The 27,650-nt window shown below is 37.9% G+C and overlaps 1 protein-coding gene and 1 long non-coding RNA gene across 14 annotated transcripts in view; one reads left to right on the forward strand and one right to left on the reverse strand.

The window, feature by feature from the left end:
- LOC122559479 (uncharacterized) overlaps positions 1 to 15,898 on the reverse strand; it is a 33,380-nt gene extending 17,482 nt beyond the window's left edge. Inside the window, exon 1 of the long non-coding RNA XR_006314431.2 lies at positions 15,755 to 15,898. This is a non-coding gene — a long non-coding RNA (uncharacterized LOC122559479). The remainder of the gene's footprint in view (positions 1 to 15,754) is intronic.
- The window catches only part of mef2cb (myocyte enhancer factor 2cb), a 302,892-nt gene that overhangs the window by 53,788 nt on the left and 221,454 nt on the right, over positions 1 to 27,650 (forward strand). For 4 of the 13 annotated variants that reach the window (XM_087999396.1, XM_087999410.1, XM_087999439.1 and 1 more), the window contains one exon: positions 14,097 to 14,191. In XM_087999396.1, coding sequence (XP_087855522.1) covers positions 14,097 to 14,191 — 95 coding nt within the window. Of the gene's footprint in view, positions 1 to 9,478; positions 9,659 to 12,928; positions 13,221 to 13,574; positions 13,732 to 14,096; positions 14,192 to 15,969; positions 16,125 to 16,232; positions 16,252 to 27,650 lie in introns of those variants that run through there. The other 9 variants (XM_043708877.2, XM_087999447.1, XM_043708885.2 and 6 more) reach the window with 8 other exon arrangements.

Raw genomic sequence — 27,650 nt, forward strand, 5'->3', positions numbered from 1 at the left:
TTCTCCCTGTAATCCTTGATCCCTGTTACAATCAAGAACCTATCTAACTCCATTTTAAATGTACTCAATGACCTGGCCTCCATAGCCTTCTGTGGCAGTGAATCCCATAGATTCACCGCAGTCTGGCTTAAGAAGTTTCTCCTTATCTCTGTTCTAAAAGGTCTTCCCTCTACTTGAAGGCTGTGCCCTCAAGTCCTAGTCTCTTGTACCAATGGAGTCATCTTCCCAACTTCCATTCTGTCCAGGTCATTCAGCATTCTGTAAGTTCCAATTAGATCACCTCTCACCCTTCTAAACTCCATCAAGTATAGACCCAGAGTTCCTCATATGTTAAGCTGTTTATTCCTGGGAACATTCTCATGAATCTCCTCTGAACATGCTCTAGGGCCAGTACATCTTTCCTGAGATACGGGGCCCTAAAACTGCACACAGTACTCCAAATGTGGCCGGATCAGAGCCTTATTGAGTGTCAGAAGTACATCCTTGCTTTTAAATTCAAGTCCTCTCAAAATAAATGCCATCATTGAATTTGCCTTCCGAACTACTGACTCAACCTGCAAGTTTGCCCTGAGAGAGTCCTGGACTAGAACACCCAAGTCTATTCAGACTATTGAATTTTCTCTCCATTTAGAAAATAATCCATGCCTCTATACTTCCTACCAACGTCCGTGACCTCACATTTTCCCACATTGTACTCCATCTGCCACTTCTTTTCCCATTCTCCTAACCTGTCCAAATCCTTCTGCAGTCTCCTTGCCTTCTCAACGCTACCTGTCCCTCTACCTATCTTTGTATCATCTGCAAAATTCGCCAGAATGCCTTCAGTTCCTTCATCGAGATTGTTAATGTATAAAGTGAAAAGTTGTGGCCCCAACACTAAGCCTTGCAAAACATCACATGTCACTGGCTGCCACTCTGAGAAGAGCCTTTTGATTCCCACTGTCTGCTTTCTGCCAGACAGCCAGGCTTCTATCCATGCTAACACCTTGCCTGTAACACCATGGGCCCTTATCTTACTCAGTAGCCTCCTGTGTGGCACCTTATCAGAGGCCTTCTTGATGGTCAGGTAGATAACATCCATTGGTTTTCCTTAGTCTAATGTGCTTTTAAATTTGAAGTCAGAGAGCAGAGGTTTCTGGGAAAGGAGGGACTTCTTACTTTGATTTCCATCCAGCTATACGTCAATGTTTCGTCAACCTGAGACCCTACATTTGTATGGTCTCCCACCCAACTAACTTCCTAACCTTAAAGACCAGGGACATATCAGGTAAGCGTCTCTTCTTTTTTATTTTGTGATAAGGGGACTAGCAGGGATGGCAGTGCAGGGAGAGCAATGTTCCTCCTGAATGCTGTTTGAGGTGAGGGATGCCATTAGTGTCCCATCCAAGTACATCTGCAGGAAGTGCACCCAACTCTCGCTCCTCTAAGACCATTAGGGAACTGAAGCAGGAGCTGGATGAACTTCGGATCATTTGGGAGGCAAAGGCTGTGATAGATAAGAGTTACAGGGAAGTAGTTACTCCGAGGCACGAAAAAAGCTGGGTGACTGTTCGAAGGGGGAAAACACAGTCAGTGGAGGGATCCCCTGTGGTCGTTCCCCTGAAAAACATGTATATCGTTTTGGATACTGTTGAGGGGGATGACTTACCAGGGGTATGCAGTGGGGACCAGGTCTCTGGTACAGAGCCTGTCCCTGTTGCACAGAAAGAAAGGAGAGTGTTAGTCATTGGGGACTCGATAGTTAGAGGCTCAGATAGGTTTGTTGGGAACAAACGAGACTCATGGTTGGAATGTTGCCTCCCAGATGCCAGGGTCCGTGATGTCTTGAATCGTATCTTTGGGTCCTGAAGGGAGAGGGTGACCAGCCTCAAGTCATTGTCCATGTAGATGCCAACGGCATAGGTAGAAAGAGGGTTAGGGATGTAAGGCAGGATTTCAGGGAAAGCTAGGGTGGAAGCTGAGAGCTAGAACAGAGTTGCTATCTCTGGTTTGTTACCCATGCCATGTGATAGCGAGGCAAGGAATAGGGAGAGCTATCAGCTGAACACGTGGCTGCAAGGATGGTGCAGGAGGGAGGATTTCAGGTTCTTGGATAATTGGGGCTTATTCTGGGAAAGGTGGGACTTGTACAAACAGGACAGACTTCACTAGAACCAGAGGGGTACTAATATCCTGGGTGGGAAATTTGCTGGTGCTGTTCGGGTGGGTTTAAACTAGCTCAGCAGGGGGATGGGAACAGGAGGTGTAGTTGCAGTACACAGAAGGATGAGATTAGGAAGGACAGGGACAGGATTTCAGGGTCACAGGAATGTGCTGGCAGACAGTGAAGTGGTTTGAAGTGTATCCACTTCAACGCCAGAAGTATCCGAAAAAAAAGTAGGTGAGCTTGCAGCATGGATAGGTACCTAGGACTTCGATGTTGTGGCCATTTTGGGGACATGGATAGAGCAGGGTGAGGAATGGATGTTGCAGGTTCCAGGGTTTAGATCTTCCATTAAGAACAGGCAAGGTGGTCGAAGAGGGGGAGGCCTGGCCTTGTTAGTCAAGGATAGTATAACGGTGGCTGAGAGAACTTTTGATGAGGACTCAACTTCTGAGGAAATGTGGACTGAGGTTAGAAACAGGAGAGGAGAGGTCACACTGCTTGGAGTTTTTATAAGCCTTCGCAGAGTTCCAGGGAGGCTGGAAGAGAGGATTAGCAAAAGTATTCTGGGTAAGAGTGAAAGGAACAAGGTGGTCATTATGGGGGTCTTTAACTTCCCCAACATTGACTGGGAATGATATAGTCTAGTACATCAGATGGATCAGTTTTTGTCCAATGTGTACAGGAGGGTTTCCTGACACAGTATGTCGAAGGGCCAACAAGAGGGGAGGCCACACTGGATCTGGTGCTTGGCAATGAACCAGGCCAGGTGTTTGATTTAGTTGGAGGTGAGTACTTTGGAGAGAGTAACCATAATTCAGTTATGTTTAGTTTAGCGATGGAAATGAATAGGTACATGCCACAGGTCAAGAGTTATCGATGGGATAAGGACAATTATAATGCGATTAGGCAAGAATTAGGATGCATAGAATGGGGTAGCAAAATGCAGGGATGCAGACAATAGAAATGTGGAGCTGGTTTAAGGAACAGATATTGCGTGTCCTTGATACATATGTCCCTGTCAGGCAGGGAGGAAGTGATAAGGTAAGGGAACCGTGGTTTACTACAGAAATTGCATCTCTTGTTAAGAAGAAGGATGCTTATGTGTTGATGAGGCAAGATGGTTCAGATGAGGCGTTTGAAAGTTATAGATCAGCGAGGAAGGATTTAAAGAGAGAGTTAAGGAGAGCAAAGAGAGGACACGAGCAGTCTTTAACAAATAGAATAAAGGAGAACCCTAAAGCTTTCTATAGGTATGTGAGGAATAAAAGGATGATTAGGGTAGGAATAGGGCCAGTCAAAGGCAGAAGTGGGAAGTTGAGTGTGGACCCTGTGGAGTTTGGAGAGGTGCTAAACGAACATTTCTCATTGGTTTTCACTCAGAAAAAGGAGAATATTGTAGAGGAGAAGAATGAGGTACGAGATATCAGACTAGAAGGATCGAGGTTAGTTATGAACAGGTGTTATCAATTCTAGAAGGAGTGAAAGTAGACAAGTCCCCTGGGCCAGATGGGATTTATCTGAGGATTCTCAGGGAACCTAGGGAGGACAAAGCAGAGCCCTTGGTTCTGATATTTGAGTCGTCATTGTCTACAGGTTTGGTACCAGAGGACTGGAGGATTGCAAATGTTGTGCCCTTGTTCAAGAAGGGCAGTCGAGATGACCCAGGTAATTATAGATCAGTGAGCTTTACTTCTGTTGTAGGAAAGGTTTTGGAAAGGATTATAAGAGATAAGATTTATAATCATCTAGCAAGCAACAATTTGATTTCAGATAGTCAACGTGGTTTTGTCAAGGGCAGGTCGTGTCTCACAAACCTCATTGAGTTTTTTGAGAAGGTGACCAAGCATGTAGATGAGGGTAGGGCAGTTGACGTAGTATACATGGACTTCAGTAAAGCCTTTGATAAGGTTCTACATGGTAGGCTGTTGGAGAAAATGCAGAGGCATGGAATTGAGGGTGATTTAGCAGTTTGGATTAGAAACTGGCTTTCTGAAAAAAGGCAGCGAGTGGTGCTTGATGGAAAATATTCAGCCTGGAGTCTGGTTACTACTGGTGTGCCACAAGGATCTGTTTTGGGACCACTGCTGTTTGTCATTTTTATAAATTACTTGGTCGCAGGCATAGGTGGATGGATTAGTAACTTTGCAGACAACACAAAAGTATGTGGAGTAGTGGACAGTCTGGAAGAATGTCGCAGGTTGCAGGGGGACTTGGATAAACTGCAGAATTGGGCTGAGAGGTGGCAAATGGAGTTCAATGCAGCTAAATGTGAGGTGATATACTTTGGGAACAATAACAGGAAGGCAGAGTACTGGGTCAATTGAAAGATTCTTGGTAGTGTGGATGTGCAGAGGGATCTTGGAATCCATGTACACAGATCCCTGAAAGTTGCCACTCAGGTGGATAGTGCTGTTAAGAAGGCATACAGTGTGTTAGGTTTCATTCGTAGAGGGATTGAGTTCCGGAGCCGCAATATCATGCTGCAACTATACAAAACGCTGATGCGGCCACAATTGGAATATTGTGTACAGTTCTGGTCCCCATATTTTGGAAAGAATGTAGAAGCATTGGAAAAGGTGCAGAGGAGATTTACTAGAATGTTGCCTGGTCTGGAGGGAAGGTCTTATGAGGAAAGGCTGAGAGACTTGAGCCTGTTCCCATTGGCAAGAAGAAGGCTAAGAGTGGATTTGATAGAAACATACAAGATGATCAGAGGATTAGGTAGGGTAGACACTGAAAGTCTTTTTCCTCGGATGATGACGTCAGCGTGTACAAGGGGACATAACTACAAATTGAGGGGTGATAGATTTAAGACAGATGTCAGAGGCAGATTCTTTACGCAGAGAGTGGTAAGGGTGTGGAATGCCCTACCTGCTAATGTAGTCAACTCAGCCACTTTAGGGAGATTTAAACACATGGATGATTTTGAGATAGTGTTGGGGGATGAGCTGAGAATAGTTCACAGATTGGCACAACATCGAGGGCCAAAGGGCCTGTTCTGTGCTGTATTGTTCTATGTTCTACTTCCAAGTATTCAGAAATCTCATCCTCCATGATGGAATCTTACCCATGACCAAGGTAAGGCTAATTGGTCTGTAGTTTTCCATATTCTGCCTTACTCCCTTTTGAAATGTTAGATTGTCCAGTCCTCTGGAGCTCTCCCTGATTCTAGTGATTCCTGAAAAAGCATCACTAATGCATCCCCTATCTCTTCAGCAACCTCCCTTAGAACTCTGGGGTGTAGTCCATCTAGTCCAGGTCATTTATCCACCCACAGGCCATTCAGTTTTTATAGCACCTTCTCCTTGGTGATGACCACCAAACTCAGTTCTGCCTCCCTCTCTCTCTTGAATTTTGGGAAATTATTCGTGTCTTCCACTGTGAAGACTGACACAAAGTAATTATTCAGTTCCTCAGACATTTCTTTGTTCCCCACCACTATCTCTCCTGCGTCATTTTCCAACAGCCCAATGTCTACTTTTGTCTCCCTTTTGCCCTTTATATATCCAAAGAAACTGTTCCAGTCTTCCTTTATATTACTGGCTAGCTTACCCTCATATTTAATCTTCCTTTCTTATTTTTTTTGCTGCCTTTTGTAAGTTTCCCAATTGTCTGGTTTCTCATTGTTCTTTACTACTTTATATGCTATCTCTTTTGCTTTCATGCCATCCCTGACTTCCTTAGTCATACATGGTTGCCTCATCCTCCCTGTATCATGCTTCTTCTTCCTTGGGATGAATCTCTGCTGTGTCTCTAGTTTTCCCAATCTACCCATCTTCAGCAAAGCAACAAGAAGCCAAACTTTTATCCTGGATTTACTGAGAGAGTAGAATTTTCACCTCAAACTTCTGAGAAGACTGTGAATTGCTGGGGGAGGTAAGCAATAAAATTCAAAATATATTATGGCCATAGTGGTTGATGATATAAGAGGGAAGAGAAGAATTTGCAGAAGGCAAGACCATAGGACAAGGATTAATTGTGGGTTAGAACAGTCTGCATATGTGGGGTGCATTTAGCTGTGGAAGCATTTGTAAATGAAGAAAGGTATTTTGAATTTAAGTTATGGTGAGCTGGAGAACCAGTGTATTTTGGTATATCTAGGGGTCGTGGACAATTGGGATTAAATGCAAGATGTGGAACATTGCCTCATTTGATGGATTAGAAATTACATAGAACATTGGCATTCAGTGAATATTTAATAAAATGGATAAAGATCAACAAAGGGTAAGTTAAAGTTAGAGGCAATCAGTGCTGCAAAGATGGAAATAAACAATCATGCTAAGGGATGTAGTAACAGGCAGAATTAAATGCCGACCCCTATGGCAAAGTTGCTTACGGGTAACAGCTAATCACGTGATAGGTTGACTTGTAGTGGTTCCACAGCCATGCTTCCACTTCATGTAGGTCTGTGGTGGTGACATGAATGGTCTTTCCATCTACAACAGTCAATGGCGAGCCTTAAGTAGACAATTACAGCTCATGAGGGTATGAACTTGCTGCCATTAGTACCAGTGACAGCTAAGGATGCTCACTTTGCTGGGAACATGACAAATAAACTCATGTGGAGCTGCTTACGAGTTCCCAGGGGTTTGTTTTTTTTTTGTTCAATGTCCTGATGGGGGGGGGGGGGGGGGGCACCTTACTCACCTGAGGCTTGGTGTTCTGTGACAATTCTACATTTTAGGTGGATGTTATATTGGCAACAGTCACTATATTTTCAGAGGTGCTGCTGTTCAACAGAGCTGCTTGCCTCCAATTCGAGGTGGGTGGGTTTTCTGTCTGCCACTCTCCAGTTAAGTGTCTGATTAATCATGGGTTAGAGCAGCCAATAGATGTGGGGCTAATTAGGCTGTGGAAAAATTTGTAACTGAAGAAAAAGAGTTTGAATTCAAGTTATGATGGGATAGAGAACCAATGGATTTTGATATGTATTGGGAACCTGGACATATGGGATTAAGTGTAAGATGTGGAACACTGCAACATTCGGTGGATTAGAATTTGCATGGAGCAGAACATTGGAGTTCAGTAAGAATTTGGTAATGTGAATAAGAATTAGCAAAAGGTGAGGTAAACTCAGAGGCAGCCAGCACTTCAAAGTCTGTAGAGACAGCAAGTATCCCCTAAAAGAGGTGACTTACGGCTCTCACTCATTCTCCAGGGAATACAGAAGACACCTATTCAGTCCACTGAATATTATAACAGTGTTTGAAAATCAACTCTGGATCAAATAGATCATTAAAGCAACACTTAAATGAACTATGCCAGTAGAATTTGGCTTAAAATGTCAGTATCTTGAATTTTGTTTTCATACTGGAACAGAAAATGTTAAAACTCTCAAGTTGTAGGACATTTTTATTCAACTGTCCTATGAGGCATATTTCCTGTCATGCATATTTGAATAATATCATTTGACGCACTTAGTGAAGTTCCTCAGTTATGTTTGTCAAATTGACAGAAGAATAATAAGACTGCAGCTTCATTTCAGCCCCATAGCATAACTGTGTCGGCTTAAATATCTTAGTTATTTCTCTTTCGATATAACACATTATCTGAACATGAAATTGTTATCATTATTCAGAAGCTGATACCAACTTAAATCACCATTTTGCCAAAAGTTATTACAATATTAAGTGCCAATATTATTTGGTGTCTGTCACCAAATAACTTGCCAAGAGCAAGTGATTTGAGTTAAATAATTCTCGTATTAGATTACATTAACGTAGATGTCTACAAATTTTTGTGACCCAGACTGAACACAAAGCAAGGAGTTGCCATTTTCAAAAACAGCTTTGTTTATACATTTAAAAGTACAAAGGAGACATTGTTACAATGGTAGTCTTCAAAATAAAACTTCCGAATGGTAAAGGCAATGATGAGATCATTGTGTTTGCACTGGCTGGACATGAGCACCTCAGAGCTGGTAATGGCCATAGTGTTTGCCAAAATGATGTTATTGCTATATTGATGTGAAGTTTGCTCCAGTAAAATTGTTACTTTTGAACCAAAACTATCATCATTGCATTTCCATGGATTAGGGGGTTTGATTTTAATGTCACATAGAAATGGGCTTGTCCGGTAATAGACTGGTTGTCAGTGAATATGACTATGGAACACAAAACTACTCTTGACTCACAGTTTAATAATAGTGCACTCAGTTTTATGAAGCAACTCTGAAACTGTGCTGGTGCTACTGTGCCTTCAAATGTAGACAGATTCACAAACAGATTCATATGAGTAATCTGGTTCAAAGTTCACTTCAGTGTACATCAGTTTGAGAGTTAAAAGTGTTAGCTACTATTTCATAGTATCATTCATTATATATGTATGTTATTTATTGATACATTGCACATTACAGGTAGCTTTATTAGTGCTATTCATAAATGATGCACGGTTTATTGCTAATGATAAAACATTATTCAGGTGGTATGATAATACATGCAATTTTAGCTTAGAAGTAATTTTCTTCCTGTTTAGGAAATACAAACCAAGAAACCATCCACCCATGTCTTAGGAGAACTTAAGTAAGAGGAAACCTTTGTGAACACAAGGCATATTTTTGCTTTCTTTGATATTATAGGTCTCTATCATAAGAAAAACATTCTTACTATAGAAGTTAAAACAGTACATTTGGCATGGCTTATTTATTGAAAATAAATGATGTAGTTCAGATTGTATCCAAATTTCATGGCTGTAACACACTTGTTTTGTTCCTGCGATAATAACCCTTAATTTATATCTTCAAAAAACACAAATTTCATAACCATACAGTAAGTATAAGATGTTACTTTTTGCTTCAATTATGTTAACTCTTCACTATTTCTCTGATACTCATGATGGAGAATTACATTATGAGCTTTAATTAGTGAGCTACAACTGAATAACTATTGATATGCTGAAGACAAAGTTTTCCATGTTTTAAAAAGGAAAAACTGTGACAGATTTTTTCTTCTGCAACAAATCCAACTTAGCAAGCAATGTTACCTTATGTCAACCCACAAGTTATAATGAATTAGCTACTAAATATAGTTTGCTGCTGTAAGACAGAATAATTTTCTGTTAAAAGTAAAACATTACTTTTTCGCATATGTAAGTAATTTAATTGGCAAAAAGAAATGATTTTTGGATAAGAATCGTGATTTCATTTTTCCATCTGAACCCTGTTCATGCTTACTTGGGCAGTATTCCTACTTCTCTTGCCAGAACTGACAAAGGTCTGACTGTTAGTGATACCTTCCATGGCTAAATTTACCCAGGAGTGACAGAGGCAGGTGGACCAGGGCAACCAACCACTTGTTCAAAGCATCATGCAACTATAGGTCAACATCGAAAGGGGAAAGACTCCGTCTTCTGTGTGGAAACAGACCGAAGCAAGCTCATCCCGAAGAGGGGGGGTTTCTCTTCAAAGCCAGCTGGTCTGGCTTTTTCTTCAGGATTTTTATTTTACCTGCAGCGTTTGATCATCCAAGCCTGCAGCAGGTGCTGCAGAGCGTAGAAGAAGGAAAGAGGACATTGGTGAGTTTTTGGACCAAAAAGTAACAAAACATCAAAAACTACATGTAAAAACTCTATTGCAATGTTGGCATAGAACCTTTGCCTCAGCGCAAAGAAAATTGTAGGAGCCTATTTAATAAATGAAATGTTATTAAGTTGTTCTTTAATATGTTGTATAAGAGTTATTATTGTGGAGTAGTAAAGTACAACTACTTAACGTTTTGAGGGTGCTGTCTGTTGCTGTACATGGTGAACAAGTCTGAAATCAGTTCACAATACCTCTAAGTTACACTAGCAAATATAATGTTTAAGACAAAAATTTCCAGTTTAAAAAAAAACCCTCTTGATGCACTTGCAATAACTATATTGTATTAGTTATGTTGATCGTGTTTTCTTTTAAAGCATCTGGTTAAAGCTCAATTTTCTAGTTATAAGCCCATTCAATCAAGCTGTAGGTGAAATTATCTTAAGTATTAACCCATGTTATACAGTGCTTCCTAAGAAGAGTTTTTGTTCTATAAAATCATAAAGTTTTCTTATGCTGATCCCGTTAGTACTGTGATAACCGATTAGTGAATTAAGGCAAGAGTTATAAATGCCCAACTTTTCACAAACAAGTATTCAATACTATAAATTTTTATTGAATATAAATTTCTATAAGTTCAAACTTTCAGTTTCACAGTTAAATCAGTTGTGACAGATGCCAACATGGCTAGATACTGGTATTAATATATGATCTGAGTAAATCTAACAGCTGGTTATCATATGCAGATGCCATTGCAATATATTAAAGCTTATGTTTTGATGTTTTTATCAAATTACATTTTTCATATATTGGTCAAAAATATTATGTTTATTAAATGGCAACTGCTAAGATATCACCAGTGAGTTGTTTAAATCAGTCCTATATAGACTGAATTCCAAAAAGCGGTTGACATAATCTTGACTTTGACATACATAATTTACAGCTGTCCTCTAGGTCACTCTTTAATGTAGGTTTCAGCAACACCCAGTTCTGTAGATACATTGCAAATAAGAAATTGATGTTTCATCGAGTTACATTGGAAGAGGGATCAATAAATAGGCTATATTCGAAATTTAGTAGAAATTTGAAATGAATGCATTTAATTATTTGAATAAAAAATCATCATTGAGATTAGAATACAAATACCTGCATCTTACACAGACTTTAACATTGCTTGCAAGGTCAACAACTGAAATGGCATACAGAGAAATGACTGGGTGGTGAATTGATAGATAACAGACTGGATTTTTTTCCTCCTTGGCCAATCAACTTGATTGTGAGGCCGCATGAAGGGGGAACATAATTCAACCACCTTATTGATCTCTATAGGCTGAGTCTGAATCTAAGGCTTCACATCAGAAACTGATGTTGCAACTCTAAATATTATATATGAAATCAGAAATCAATCTTTCACAAAAATAAATGTAATGGGTTTTACTATTTGATTAGGCATATGATTATTTTCGCAGATATTTATTTTGCTTTTCTATGATTTTACCATGTGATTTTGAGTTTGGTTACAAAGTAGCCAAATTATTATATAACTTCATGATTAATAACATATATAATAGCAATAAGCAATATCAAAGGCAGGTTTGCAAACATATTTGATCTCCCACACACGCACTTAATTACAGTGTTATACAATTCCATTATAAATGTGGGGCTTTTTTACGAGTGCGTTTCCACATGAGAAACAGAAAACATAATACAAGTGTTCCAGAGAGTCTATTTGTTTTGGTTTTGTTATAGAAATGGTTAAATTATAAAAAACGGTATTCCCTCTGGGTAGAAGTACTGCGTTCACTATTAATGGGAAAGGATAGACTAGTCGTGTACATTACCAGAAACTCTGGAAAAGTCCCTTGTTATTGTGCAATATATCTAAATTTGATGAAGTTAGCCACTACACAGCATTGGTGTTTGGTAGGGTGAAATATTTTCAAAACCATTATAAAAATTGGAGAATAACTTATCTGTGGATTTTTTTCCCCTAAGTGTTAACTGTTCCCCGTAATTTGGCTGTTGCCTCGTGATACATTCTGTCATGTACTTGATTTTTCTTTTTCTCGATGTCTTTTAATGTTCACAGCAGCCAGTGTCAAATGTATATGTCATCTGCCCTTCTTACATGTTTCCAGCTCCCCTAGTTTAGCTATTTGATATGCAAAGAACTAAAGAGGCAGGGATCCTGTGTCAGGATGTATGGTAGACTTTTTTTCAAAAGGTTATATAACGAATAACTGATAACCCTTTATACCAGGATAGGGATTTCGAAAATATTTTTCACTTCTTTAGACATGTTAATGTTATAGCCCCGTTAATAGTTTCGCAAATTAATTTCTTGCTTAGACGCTAAAATTAAAACGTATCTCTGATTTACCCATCAGTTACATTAAGCCCCAAAAGTGACAAGTAATATTTAGTATCTCCCAATAACTCTTCCATATACATGTAATTAAATACCGCTTAACATTTTGAGAAGTTCTAGTTATCTGGTTACGACCGTTATTGTTTTAAATTGAATTTGTCGAGCTCTAAAAAGAAATAAACTCTTGCCATATATCGTACTATTCTGTTTACCCCTATTTATAAAGCTGACGTGCTCATACCATATACAAGCATGTGGGCGACCACTGTATCTTGCGCATTGTGGGAATGTATTTCACAAAGAGCAAACGAGTAAATCAAGTCGAGTTGAAGAGGCTTTAAAAAAGCAGCGACATGTTTTGTATTTAACATGGATTCGCAAATAATGTGATTGGTGTGTGTGGGGAGCTGTTGCCTTGCTCTTAAGATTTCCAGGATCATATTGATGAGATTGAGTCAAAACTTGCGCGTTTTTTTTTTGCTTGATTCATATAACTGTGTAAGATTAAAATAGATGAAAATGAGGATTTTTTGAGTCAACGACTTCTACGCCTCCCTTCCCCGTACGTCACCTCGCCACACTCATTAGGGGGGAGAGAAACAAAGAGAAGAGCTTAATACACTCAAGTTAAATCTGTCCTGCACAGATATTAAAAGTAACAGTTTTGTTGTGATTGATCGGCTGTGAAATCTTTGCTGCTGCTGCGGTGGTGGTGGCGGCGATGGGAGGAATGGCAGCAGCAACAGCAACCAAGGTGCAGCTCCAGCTTCCACTTTCTGTACAACTTGTCTTTGATTGGCAGCTCGCTCCCTCCCTCCACGCGCTGACAGCCCGCCCGGGCACTGACGTCAATGGGGAGGGGTGGCGGGCGAGGTGAATCCGGGCACCGGCAGCAGGGAGGCCACTTGGACAGGCAGGAGGCCCCAATATTGTTCGCACCATCATGAAGATGAAACCACGCATTTAGTGCGCCGCTTCAAACTTAACTGCATCCGGGGGTGCATTGGCATATTTATTTTACATACACAGATCCCAATATATAACATTCCAACATTTTAACAGTTAATTCCCATCCTCGACAAACACCCTGCTCAAAGCCGCGTCAGTTTATATTCAAAACGCTTCGCCATTGACAACCGAAGCCGGTCTATTTTTTTAAAAAGAAACATACAGAAACACGCAAATAGGTAATTAGTAATAGAAGCAATTCCATAAATGGCGCCAAGGGGGACACGACTGTACCTGACCAGCCCCCTGCCGAGAAAAAAAGGACAGCGCGGGACTCTTTGCGAGTTGGGCGGCGGATGGTTACGCGGCCTCTCCTGGGTGTTGTGAGGCGGAAACGTCGCGGAGCGTGGTGCCGTGGCCGGGTGAATCCTTGCGCCGGCGCGCGCCCGCCCGCCCTCCCACACGCTCGTTCGCGCGAGCGCGCGCGTGTTTGTGACGTTCGTTTTCCGACGCGAGCGAGCTCAACGCCGGCCCCGCCTCCTCTCGCTGGAGCTGCTCCTCCGCTAAATATAGAAGCAGATACACACAGACAGGGAGACTGACTAAACCGAGCTGGGTTTTCTCTCTCTCTCTCACGGCGAAATGGCTCTATCTACAGTTCTGTATATGTCAGTTTTTTAAAGTATTGTTTTTTTAAAATTAATATATACAAATCTCAGTCCTCACAGTAGATTTGCCTTCATCTCACTGGTCAGTAAAAATAGAAACTTATTTTCTCCAAAAAAAAACACAGCAGCGCAATTTTAATGACTAGACTATATCAGTAATTGTTTAATGCTTCAAGCTATATGGCAAGCAAATTACGGCCTGCGCATGTTGCTCTGCTTTAAATTGGCTGGCTCCCCCTCCCCTCCTCCTTAAAACTTACGCTATACAAATCCGAGGAGGGAATTAAATGTTAATACTCTCTGTCATTGTTTCAGCCGTGGTTTTGTTTAATCTTTAATGTTCACATGGCTCGTAAACGTGTTGTTGTGGTGGTGAATGATGACGAGCTTTGCGCCGGCTGATTTGTTTGTAACATGGTCGATTCTCTGTTCTGCTTTTAATCCAAGGTGTCAAAGAAGTTGGGGCTTTTAAAGTAACTTTAATTCGTCTTCAAGAGGGGAAAAAATTAAGTCGAGAACACAGCATCGTCGAGGTTTTTGCGGTAAGTGATTTTTCAGTCCTACTGTGCGTATACTTTTCTCCTGTTCTGTGTTCTGTTTTGACATGTGCGGTTCGTGCGAAAGTACAGAAATCATACAGTGACTAAAATGGAGTTAGTATGCAATGTACCCTAGTGATGCCAAGGCGACAATGGACAGTAGCTCTTTTTCACTTTTAATTAACCGTTTTTATACTTGGTGCTTTCACTAATATTGTTACACGATGCAGTTCATGTTTTGGGTGGGTTTCCTTCCATCGTGATGAAAGTGGCAGTAAATATTTATTAGAGTTGGTTCAATTTTGAAATTGTATTGTAGACAGCACTAATACACTAATTTGATCAATGAATACTTCAAGTGCTGAGTCTTGCTCTCATTTTACTGAGTACTGTAATAGCAATAATACTGTACATACAAATCTGACTTTTCGTATGTTATAGTTTCATATTTGATAGTTTGTAGTGATGTGTCCGTGACAGTTCACTCTGAAAGTGGACACGATGCTGTGCATACTTTCCGCGCACTTAATGAGTGACTTTCATTCTGCATTTCATCTTATGTGAGAGTCATGTTACTTGAATTATGTTGGAACTGTGGCTGAGATTAGTCGTAATGGTAAAGTTGAGGAAATAAACAATCTTTATCTGTAGTGATTTACACTTCCTGTGTTGATGCTATCCGGAGAATTTGAAGTCTATCCTGCCTGGGAGAAGCTGCTTGTTTTAATTTCCAAATAGCTGTTCGGTCTAACAGGATTGTTTTAATATGGGCCGGAGTCTTGGCGCAGTCGGAAACACTCAGACGGTGGAATGTGTAGAACTGCTTTCCAAGTTAGACTGCTGCGCACTATACTGAACCATGTGAAGTCTCAATGTCTCTTCGTGCATCTACATCCCAACTGATCGTCATAGACAACCCTACCTTTATTCCGTAACTCCTTCTGCAAGTCACGGATATTCTTCTTCCTATCTCATCCCCACAGTTATTCCTTCTTTTCAAGTTTCTTCCCCATCGAAGCTTTTTTTTAGATTTTGATACACTCCCATTCATTTGGTTCATCGATGTTTTCTTTAAGTTTTTTTTAAATAGACACCCGATCACCCCACACCCTCTTTATTTTCTAGTCTTTCCCTGTAGTGCGAAGTGCTTGCAAAATTTCAGGCAGTTGATTGTAAAGGTGTCGGGGCATTTTGTGTTGATCTAATTCAGACTGAAGAACAGTGGCTTGGTTCTGGATTCGTGACAACACTAGAACAATAGTTTTACCGGTATAACACTCGAGATTGTAGTGTGCTTGGTATTATTTTCCTAGTTTCCTGAGAAAAGGCATTTTTATAAGCTTAACGAGGCTATGGGTATTCTACTGAAGGAGGGGGCAGTTATTTTCTGTCTTCCGTCCCTGTAGATTTTTAATGTATCATACTAATGGCTGTAATACATTACATTGTACGCCAAGTTACAGAAATAGTGCCAACGTGCTGTCAGACAAGGTCATGCTCAATATTACATTATCAAAACAAAATATGACAAATCTCTCACAATATAGACATGGAGGCGATACATACCTATTATGCAGAGTAAATGAAAGTGTGTTGTATCAAGGTGAAAAGGAGTGCAGTCAGCTTGTTTATCCCATGATGAGAATCAGTCGTGGTTAGTCATGTGTTATAAAGGAGTAAATATGTTTTCTGTCTTGTCTGGTGGCACGGTATTTGTTTTAGGAAAATGAAGATTTGATCCCGCCCCTTTGTTCAAGAATGAAACTGATAATAGATAAAACTGGTTTAGGATTGTGGGAGAATAATGGCCCTTTAACCTGTTCTTCCCTGCGCTGAGTGGTCTAAAGTAATATGTAGTGATTTTGTTTTAAATCAGTAGCAAATTTTCCAGAGTTCAGATTTTTACCAGCGGAATGCACCGAGAGTGGTCGATCAAGTAAGTTGGAATCCGAGCGCAGCACGTTAATCAGGTCCAGAGCAGTGAGATGGTAATTTAGCAGCCAAGGTTCAATCGCGTGCACACCTTCTGTTTGGAGAAGTTTTTAACCACGGGAGATTGTAAAGTGAGTGAAACTTCGTCAGCAATTAACTTACATTTTGTGTCCAGATATTTAACGTTGGTTTGATTTTCTCCAATTCTTCATGATTGTCACTTGCAAGCTAGTTGTAAACTTTACTTCGCTCCACGGTCTTGACATAGGCATTGTAAACTGTTGCGACCAGTTGTCAATATTAAGTTTTTTTGTGTGTGTTTAGGCGTTGTTGAGGTCGCGTTGTTTGTAAGATGAAACCTGTTACTTTGTGATGTCTGATATGTGGTGTTGTTCATTACATCCGAAATGTTTTGACCTTGTAGTGTGTGCTCCGTGTTCTCTATTTGACGTTAACATAAATGAACAAGATATTGGCCCTTTGTACTTGGTATTTCTTCTTCCGAAAGATTGACATCTACTTTCATGACCTGCTTTTTTTCAAAACCTTCTTTTTGTCAGGAAGAGAATTGACCGTGTAATACGCGCGTGCTCCCAACTAGTTTAGAAACGCCCACTACAAATCACTCCAATATTTGAATAAAACACACCATATCAGAAATATCTTTTTTACATTCAGTGACCAAAATCGAAATACACACATACTATGACTCGTCAGAGGTCGGAGTATTGGCTAAAAGCCAATATTTGGGTCTGCGTATAATTTGACTAGGTGGAGTGAGCATTTTGTCATGACAAACTTGAAGAATTATTCCTTGGCGTTGATTTTGGTTTTGAGGTTACTTCTATTTCCTGGTGTCCCTGAGTACATAGGTGAGCAGAAGCCCTGGCATGCCAGCCTGGGAAATGACTACTACAGTTTGTTTTTGCTGGCAGCATTTGTTGGATAGAGGAACGTTGCAAAAGAAAGATATTCATGTGGAGAGGAAATGCACTTTCTGTTTGTTCAGTGGAGCATCTTCAAGCTTATCTGCACATATATTCATGCAAATTAACTTTTTAAAACAATATTTTGATAGTTCTTGGTTTGTGTTGTCATATTTTGCTATTTACTTTCAGATACTTACTTAAAAACAACTTTCACACATTAATTTTCATAATGTTTCCTTTCTTTACTATTTTAGTTTGCACCAAATAATTTTTAATTTGATTTCCCTCCTCCCACCACCCAGTCTCCCCATTTTCTACCTGTGTCTGTACATTGAAGACATTTCTGGATTGACAATACAGTGGAGTTTGCACTAAAAAAAGGGATCAAACAACTTCTCGTCTGATTAACTCATAAAAAAATCCTTTGTTTCATTTAAGGCCAACAAAAAAAAACAGTAAACACGTACCCAGCAGACAAATGCTGTTTAGGGTTAATCAAGAAAGGAATTCACTAAACCATATAGAACAAACATGCATATGTATGTGACCTTTTTGATATTAGCATCAGATAGTTATATGAACATGAATATTGTATGCAGTGATGTTTTCTTCTATTGGAACAGTGCGGTGGAAGATTATTTTAATTCTTATAGTGGTAAATATTTTGATCAAAATCTAAAATAAAATTAGAACAAAATATATTTTCATGCATTTTTTAAAAATATAGCAATGTTGAATGATGGTAGCATCCTTGATTACAATTTATGTTTTGTCAGTACAAAATAAGTCAGTGGGTAACCAAAAAGCATGACTAGATAAACAAGATGCTGCTGATTGTTTGTTTGATACAGTGCAATTTGGTATCAATGTTCATAAGGTGGTATTTCAAAGTTGACATATACTTATTATTTAGATATTTGTTATGTAGTTCAAGAGCTTCAACATTTATCAAATAAAATCTCAACATTGAGAAATTATTTTATGAATCTGACAATACTTCCTGACAATCAAATTTTGATTTAACTGTTCACTATGGGCAAATTAAAATAAAATGCTAGTGTGCAGCATAATCTCAGCTGCACTGAGCATGAACTATTTGGTTTTATGTTGCAGCAGTTATATCTAGACTTTTTTATTGGATCAGGTAGGATATATTAATTTTAATAATTGCTTATTGCTTCTGTAGGATTAAATCCTAATCTGCTATGGCCTAAGGCAAATTTATAATGTGGACATGTGATTAGAGATCTATTCATTAGTACTTTAATCTTGTAGTCACACAGGCATTTGCACAATGGACAGCAAACATTCAGTGTGGCTGTCATCTTCAAGAAATCAGGCAGGCTTTCACAGGCAATTCATGAAAAACCAGCAGTGACAACAGAGTCTTGTGTATCGTACAAAGAAAGGATTAGGCAGTTCACGTGTCATCCTGATTGGCCAGAGACCAGAACCAATTGTTGGGGTATGGCAAGACACACTCCAGTTTCAATTGATTATCATGTGAGGAGATAGTATCCCTGCTGGTTGGCCTACATAGTTTGTAATCTAAAACTGCTAAAATCAAATCTATGCTGTACCTTCTTCAGTTTGCTCCAACTATTTTTCTGAATTTGATGCTTAAGTATCAAGCTAATGGATACAAAATTTTCTCGTGTCATATTATTCTAAATTGTTCTGTGACGAAAACTGATATATTAAAAATTTTTGAAACACATAGTCCAAAATAGACAATTGCAATGCATATTTAAATATTTGAATTTTAAGCTATTTTGCAATATGTTTTAAGTACAATTAAAATTAATTGCTTTATTTTATTTGAAATAGTTATCTGTGTGTGAAGAAGAATGCTCATGTGATTGCTAGCATTATTCCATTACAGACTTATGGCAGATACATTTGTACATTATGTTGGACAGACGCAATCCATATATATTATGTTGGAAAGCAGAATTATTTACTATTTCATTTTGACTTCAGCATAAACAAATCATTTTGCATGCATAGACATAAACTCAAAACTGCTCTTTGCATGGTCAGTAGAATCCAAATCATTATTTTAATGCTTAAAATAGAAATTATATGTAGGATCTCAGGAAACACTGAACAAACTCAAGATTTAGCAGAATCATTCAGAGAGTTAATGTACATGTAAGTTGTGATTTGTACTGTACAGCATAGAAAAACAGTTGGTGCAATACATTTTTTGAAGCTTCATGTTATTTTTAACATTTTCAAAGATATTTTACTTTTTGCATATTTATTCTAACAATCACGCTTTCTTATAATGGTACAATATGTAAAGCTTTCTCTGATTATTACAATTTTTTTTTCATTTATATTATGATGTGGCCTTTGTACTTACGCAGTTATCTAAGTTTGGCAGTTTAAATTGAAACTTGACATTTTCAATGGGTTGTTTGTTGGTGTGGGATACATAAAATCATTAACATTTCATACATGTTTTTCATCAGTATTAATGCGGATATATAGAACTTCATTGCAAAGTTGTAACTAATCAAACTGATTTTACTAATAATTTGCTGTCTTGTCTGTGATTAGTTTTATTATTCATGTGATCTGTAGAATAAAAACTTGAGATGAAACATATTATTTAAAATCCCATTTGACTCTCATTGTTATTCATTGTAATAGTCAATACCAGAATATCTGTTGTTAATATGGTCTTTCTATTGATTGACAAGCCAAAATCATTTTTATACAATGCATTTCAATTCTCTAACAGAGCTTACAAACTTCACCGCGACAATTCGGATACAAGTATTTTAAAAATTATTTTCCAAGGGAGAATAAATACCATTTGTGTCAAGGGCCAGAAAATTCTGTGTCTTTTCAACTGAACAGACAGCTTACTTTGAGGTGAATTACTGTTGTTTACCTTTGTAAGTTTTGTGATGTTTTCTTCTCCCTCCATATAGGCCTCCTTGAGTTATTTATGCCGTAGTTGAATGATATTAATTGGAATTCATCACCCAAGGTCCATCAGCCTAGGAACCATTTGCAAAAAAGAGACCATATATTACTGAAAATTCAATCTAGTAAAATGAATGACATGAAAAATTTATCTTTATTGGCATGATTCATTAGTTTTAAAATACTAAAGTATACTTTAAAGAAAGAAAGGCTGAAATGTTTCTTCCGATTTTTAACATCGCAAAGTTCATTGCTGCAGATAACCACTCTTCTCTTTAAGATAGTGCTTTGAGATCTTTCACATCCACCTGAGCAGAGAGAGAAATCCTCAGATTAATACCGCATTTAAGAGACAGCATCTCCTGCAATGCAGCACTCCATCAGTACTGCACTAGAAAGTCAGCCTGTATTTTTGTGTTCAGTCCTTAGAACTGAACTTAAACCTGGAACCTTATGATTTAGAGGCAAGTGTGCTACCAACTAAGTTGCAATGTAAAGTGTTCTGGTTCTGTGTTAGCTGGGCTCTGTATTGGCTCTTTCTTTTCTTAGTCAGTTTGAGCACAGGAATTACAAGGAAAAATAGAATAGCTGGTTTTGTAAATTTTTAGTTTTTATTTTAATATTTTGGGACTAGTTGCATGCAATAAAATGAAGGATTAATGTACTCAAATTATGCACAGCTTTGTAGTATTATCTAAAGTCATTGTTAGAAAGTGCTCCAGAAGCAAACTAAATATTTGAAACGTTGTTGCATTGTATGCATGATATACTATGATCTTTGTGTTGATCAGCACATTGACTGATCCTTCTCGTTCCTTCTAACTTTGCTACTTGTGACCAGCTTGTTGCATTGTGTGCTACCTTTAAGATTGGCACATGCGTGCACCTTAAAGGAACATTTCTGTGTGACACACTCCTGATTGCTGTGCGGTTGCCCATTCGTTCCCCTCCTCTATTTTAAGGAGGTCACAATGTATATGTCTTTTTGTTCAATAGCTATCCATACACATATCTGACAATGCTACTAACAAGCACAGAAACAGAAGCTGACTTTGTTTTTCTTAATCTGGCAGCAAGACCAATCTTAGTGCCCCTAATACTGCTCCAAATTTCAGTCAAATCTGTATGGACTACAGTCAAGACTGTGGTGCTGGAAAAGCACAGCATGTCAGGCAGCATCCAAGAAGCAGGAAATTTGACGTTTTGGCAAAAGCCCTTCATCAGATCTCCAGGTCAATTCTGGGACTTTCATCTGTAATGTTTAGCAACTTTCCATAGAAACTGGCTAAGCCATTAAGGGTTACAATTATTATACCACTTAAAGAAGAAGGAGGCTTTTGGATCAGAAGCCTTTATCTCTCTATCACTGTTCATATACCAAGGGAAAAATGGCATCATTGATGATTACTTAAGTTTAAAATCAACACTTTGGACAATGAACATAAGAACATTAAAACATAAGAAATAGAAAGAGGAATAGACTATCCAGCTGTTCAAGCTCACTCTGCTATTCAATAAGATCCAGGTGATCTATACCAAGCCTCAATTTCTCTTTCGTGCCAACTCATCATTGCCGTCAACTGCCTGATATTACAAATTCTATTGGCTCTATCTACTCCTGTTTGCTCGTATTCAAATGAAATCCAGTCCCAGTCAGTCTAACAAAAATGCTTAAGTGTTGTTTTTGTATGATTCTTAATATTTGCAGATTTATGTGCTAACTTTTATCTTGCTGAAATACTATAGGCTCATTATAAGGTTAAGAACACATAAAGGTATAGACCATGCTCTAATTTTTCAATAATAATTTGCAATTATAAGGCACAAACTGCATTGTTCATATGAATAATAATATTTATGAATAATAAGTAAATTATTTGCACAGCATTTGCAGAAATTCCAAATTCAAAGTGTACAACATTCCTGTCTCGTAACCTAATCACTAATCTCATCACTTGAGCAGATTTTTAAATTTAGATTTTGAGGAGTGTTCTGCTAATTGACTTTTATACAATAAATTTCAATGCTGTCATTGAAATGCTTTATATGGGTATCATAGAATACCATTTGGTCCATTATATTGGTGGCAATTCCCTGTAAGAGTAACACAGCTAGTAGAATTATTCTGTTCTTTACCAGTGGTGCTGCAATTTCATTTTTCTTCAGGTGCTTATCCAATTCCCTTTGAAAGTCAAGTTTGAATCATTCTCTCAGGAAGTGCTTTTTCAGATTTTATCTACTTGCTGTGTAAAAGGTACAGGAATACAATTTCCAAGTACTCTTTTTCAGATATTTTTAAAAAAGCTAGATAGTAAGCAGAGAATAAGATGTCAGATCTCCAAAACAGCATAATAACACAGCAATCAAGTGCTTTGTAGGACCTCATATCTTTGGTAACAAAAGTTAGAAACCTATAGGGGTCCTATTTTACTTCTGAAAATGGATGGATGTTGAAAAATTCAAAATCTCATTCCAAATCTGAATATATTAATATGATGTTGACTTCTCACTGACTTCAGTTCTACTATTCAATTTGTCTATTTTCAGTCAATGCCAAACTATTGCACACTAAGTTGTTCGCTTGTTTTTGGCTTACTCCTATGGTAGACAATTTTACCATTTCAAGAGCTACCAAATCCGAGATTAATGAAATCCTAGTTTGGCCCTGGCTAATTTATCAAATGATAGGACTGTACAGTTTACGGTGTTTCTTTCTGGATGTTACTGAACAGTAATATTACTATATTTTAAAGGCAAAAATGTTTCCATAACCACATCCATTTCATAACATTTTTAACAATAAAAAGTAATAGAAGTAATTTTGACAATGCAAACTTCAGTAGGATAATGTTCCTTCTCCTTTTCTGCCATTAAAAATGCTAATCTGCTGATTGTTTAAAAAGACTAGTTTACAGTCACTATTGATCAGCTACTGAATGCAAGGGCATAGTTTACATAAATGCCTTTTTATGGTTTTCTTGTCCCTTGTTTTTGGTCATTTTGATTTCCTTCATCAAGCGGCTTCTCTATTTATGGCCAACAGAGGAGGCATGCAATCTTGATTCTGCCAACTCTGCTCTTATCTGACTGCTAAGGCGTATGAGAGAATGGAGTGCAATCATCTTTCTGTTTATCCCTCCTTCTGTACCTGTGAAAAGTCCAGCCTGGGAGAGATTGAGATTTCAGCATGTGTAAACTGATACTTCATTTTGATGTATTGTTGTGCTGCCTTCCATTAATGATGTATGCATTTACAATGTGATACAGTAGCATAGTGACTATGATACTGGGCTAACATAAAAGTTGAGAGTTTAAATCCACATGGTAAGTGTAAATTTGAATTCAGTAAATCTGATATTTCATCAGAACAAATAAAATAAATATTGAAAGCTGATGGCTAGTCGTAAAATTTCTGTTGATTCATTAATGAGGAGAGAATTTTGCACCCTACCTGTTGGGAGTTACACGTGACTCTGGTGATTGATTCTGAAGTGTAAGTAAATAATACTACTTCAAAAGGTCCATCGTCATTGTGTCAGGGCAATCAGAATATGCTGAAACTAGTAAATACTGTGGTTGAATGCCAAAGCTGTTATATTAGAAACTTAGTGATAAAATGTTGTACAAATTCCATACAGGGAAGGCAAAAATAAACTACCTGCTGAATAGACTGTTATATACAACTGAATATTTATAATATTATATTTGAACAACTAGCTAAAATTTCACTGACTTTTTGGAAAAAAGCACTTTCTTTTTTGATATACTGTGCCCAATTACACTGTTGTCATTTAAAATCAACTTTACAAATCCTGTACATTCTGACCGTATATTTTAAAAATGTAATGCTATGTTGTAAGTACAATATAAAAGTATAATATTTTGCAACCTTTTGACAATAACTTACACTGTGCATTTTTCAAATAATTACACTACATAAATAGAATCATAGAAATGTACAGCATGGAAACAGACCTTTCGGTCCAACTTGTCCATGACGACCAGATATCCTAACATAATCTAGCACTTAGCCCATATCCCTCTCAACCCTTCCTATTCATATACCCATCCAGGTGCCTTTTTAAATGCTGTAATTGTACCAGCCTCCAACACCTTCTCTGGCAGTTCATTCTAAACATGCACCACCCTCTGCATGAAAAAAATTCCCTTTGGTCCCTTTTATCTCTTTCCCCTCACACTCTAAACCAATGCCCTCTAGTTCTGGACAACCCCCTCCCCCCCAAAAAAAGGGAAAAGACTTTGTCTATTTATCCTATCCATGCCCCTCATGATTTTATAAACTTTGATAAGGTCACCCCTCAGACTCCGATACTTTAGGGAAAACAGTTCCAGACTATTCAGCTCAAATCCTCCAACCCTGCAACATGTTGTAAATCTTTTTTGAACTATTTCAAGTTTCACAGCATCCTTCTGATAGGAAGGAGACCAGAATTGTATACAATATTCCAAATGTGACCTAACCAATATCCTGTACAGCCACAACATGACCTCCCAACTCCTACACTCAATGCTCTGACCAATAAAAGAAAGTATACTAAACACCTTCTTCACTATTCTACCTACCTGCAACTCTACTTTCAAGGAGCTATGAACCGGCACTCCGTGTCTTTTTTCAGCAACACTACCTAGCACCTTACCATTAAGTCCTGCTGTGATTAAGAAGTAATGTGCATGAAGTTACTATATAATGCTTTGGATAAGTGAGGTTTCATATGATAGCGTGAACTGTGGTTTAAAATTTGAACCATTTGTGTGCAATGAAATGTTTTGTCATTCTCTGTAATCTATACAAATTCAGCTATTTTTAAAAACTTGTGGTGCTGTCAGAGATTTTTAAATAGTTTATAAACTGTATACGAATAAATGCGCAGAACATTTGTGACCTATATGAACAGTATGATAAACTGTTGTACTTAACAATCGTTTGTTTTTTTGTGCTAACTGGATAATTACTGCATTTGTGTATTATATTATTAATATTCATAATGTATGACCAACTAGAAAGAATGCATTTTATGCAATAGGGAATCAGTTTTCAAAATCAATTAGTTTGTGTTAATTGGACACTTGAACTACTAACCTAAATTCTTGTGCAATATCTATGCTTTCTGTGTAATAATAATTCAGCAGCAAATGTTTTGCTTATTGTTCAGAATAGAAGAATTGTTGAATGCTAATTTTGTTTCATGGTACAAATTCAACTTTTTATTACTCAAAACATAGGTAACAACAAGCTTGATTTATTGACATTTACTTCAGAACTACCAAACAATGAGGAGCTGCAGGCTAAAAGATTGTGTTATACTGAGATGTCCAGAGTCTGCTGCTGGAAAAGCATAGCAGGTTAGGCAGCCTCCAAGAAGCAAGAGAATCGATGTTTCGGGCATAAGCCCTTCAGCAGGAACTCCTGCTCCTCAAATGCTGCCTGAACTGCTGTGCTTTTCCAGCACCACACTCTCAACTCTGATCTCCAGCATCTGCAGTCCTCACCTTTCTCCTTCTACTTAAATGTATGAGATAATACAAATAATGTAGGTAGTTAGTATATAACATTTCAAATAATAAAGAACTAAAACACTTCTTTACAAATCTGGTACAAGAATTAAAGTATGTTGTAAATACTCAATAGGTTAGGTACCATCTGCAGAGAGAAAGAACTGGAGAAAGATTTCTTGTTTCACATCAAGATGACCTGGTGGCTCAGTGATTAGTACTGCTCCCTTACAGTTCTGGAGACCAAGGTTAGAGTCCAGCCTTTGCTGACTGTCTGTGTGGAGTTTGCACATTCTCCCTGGGTCTGCATGGGTTTCCTCAGTCCAAAGATGTGCATGTTTGGCGGTTTGGCTATGCTAAATAGCTTATAGTGTCTCAGGATTTGTAGGCTAGGTGGATAGCCATGGGAAATGCAGAGGGAGGGTGGGTCTGTTTGGGATGCTCTTCAGAGGATTGGTGTGGATTTGATGAGCCGGATGATCTGCTACTACATGGTAAGGAATATGAGTTAGTTTGGAAATTCATCCAAATCTGAAACATTAAGCAGATGCTGTCTGACTTGTTGAGTATCTTAGCATTTTCTGTTTGCATTTCATCACTTAAAATAAGTATTGAAGAATCATGGATTCTGTGTAATATAATTTCTTTTTAATGAGTGAACAGATGTTCCTTGACCTATTGTCTAATTATTGCATTTACTGAGAATATTATACATAAATTGGGGGCTGTCAGTTAGCTTAGTTGGCTAGATGACTAGAGTGATGTACAGAATAAAGTCAACAATGCTAATTCAGTCCTCATACCAGTTGTGGTTGTTCATGGAAGTCTGCCTCTTTGCCTTACCCCACGCTTGTGGAGTGATTACCCTCAAGCTTTACGTAACCAATTACCTTTCCATAATGAAGAAAGATGTCTGTAGTCCTTTGTTGACTATGATTCCTTATTATACAATAATAATTGATGAACATATAAAGGGAAGAAGAACAGTTTCTGTCAATCTCTTTTCATTCAAATAAAATGTCAATATTTTTTCTTTATTCAATCCAATTAGAGGTGAGCAAATGATCTTCTGCACAAGCTGAACTGTATCCAAACTGCAACACTGCTGTTTTTCATCTACCAACTTGATGATAAATTGAAATCTTAGTATTTCCTTGTCAGGAAAGAAGTCTAGCATGAACGAAGCAAACTCTATTAAACCAAGTTCAAAATAACCTCAAATTTAAGCTTGACCCATCCCAGTTCTAATATTTAATTATCAGTGCAAACAGATGTGATAGTTATTGCGTGTGCAGTGAACATACGTGATACACCTACGGATTCTCATAATCATGTTTCATGTAGAGATTAAAATATAAGTCCACATTGACTTCTAAACAGTCCTCTAGGCATACACATTTTTCTGATGTGCTTGGGATGCTGATACTTTCAGTTCCTTGCAGAAACTGTTTCTTAGCATCACTTATTATTTATGCCATAATAATCCATATAATAGCATTTCTTATTGTTTGAGTTTAATTCCACTTTAAAACTGGTATGTTTTAGATGATCTTGCAAAGCTGTGACTTCCTGCAAGATCATTTATTAAGATTAACTTCAATACTAATGAGTATATTTGTACTCCTGTGTAATAATGGAAGCGTATCAAGAGATTAACCTTTTGGGAAATTGAATGCAGTTGCTCTGTACCATCTCCAATTAGCAGAATAGTGTAGCAGATGAGATGAAGCTTCAGCAACCATTTTGTTCTTTGTAATGTTATTAGTTCATCATTTGTTTGATCATATGTTCACAAAAGTGATATTTTAAATAAATAAGTTTGAGTAGAATAGATTTAATAAAACATGTGGCAAACATTGAGGTTCAACTGTCAAATTTTTCTTGCACTTTGAAAATGTTATTCCATAACGGTGATTATTAAATCTAGAACAACCTATATTAGATTTTAAGATTTTTGTCAATATGTTTTGCAGTGATTTTTCAAAAAAAGTGGAAGATATATCTGGGGACTAGTTTAATAAGACCACATGGTGATGTTTTGTAGCATCTGTTATGTAACAGAAGGGCATTCCAACTTGTGAATTTGTTTATTTAGAACTTGGTATGAATAAATTCTTTGTGAATATATTTAAAATAAAACATCAAACTGAACT

Source organism: Chiloscyllium plagiosum, unplaced genomic scaffold (genome assembly GCF_037043375.1).
Source record: "Chiloscyllium plagiosum isolate Xiang-an unplaced genomic scaffold, Cpla_swu_hap1 HiC_scaffold_2, whole genome shotgun sequence".
Taxonomy (NCBI): domain Eukaryota; kingdom Metazoa; phylum Chordata; class Chondrichthyes; order Orectolobiformes; family Hemiscylliidae; genus Chiloscyllium; species Chiloscyllium plagiosum.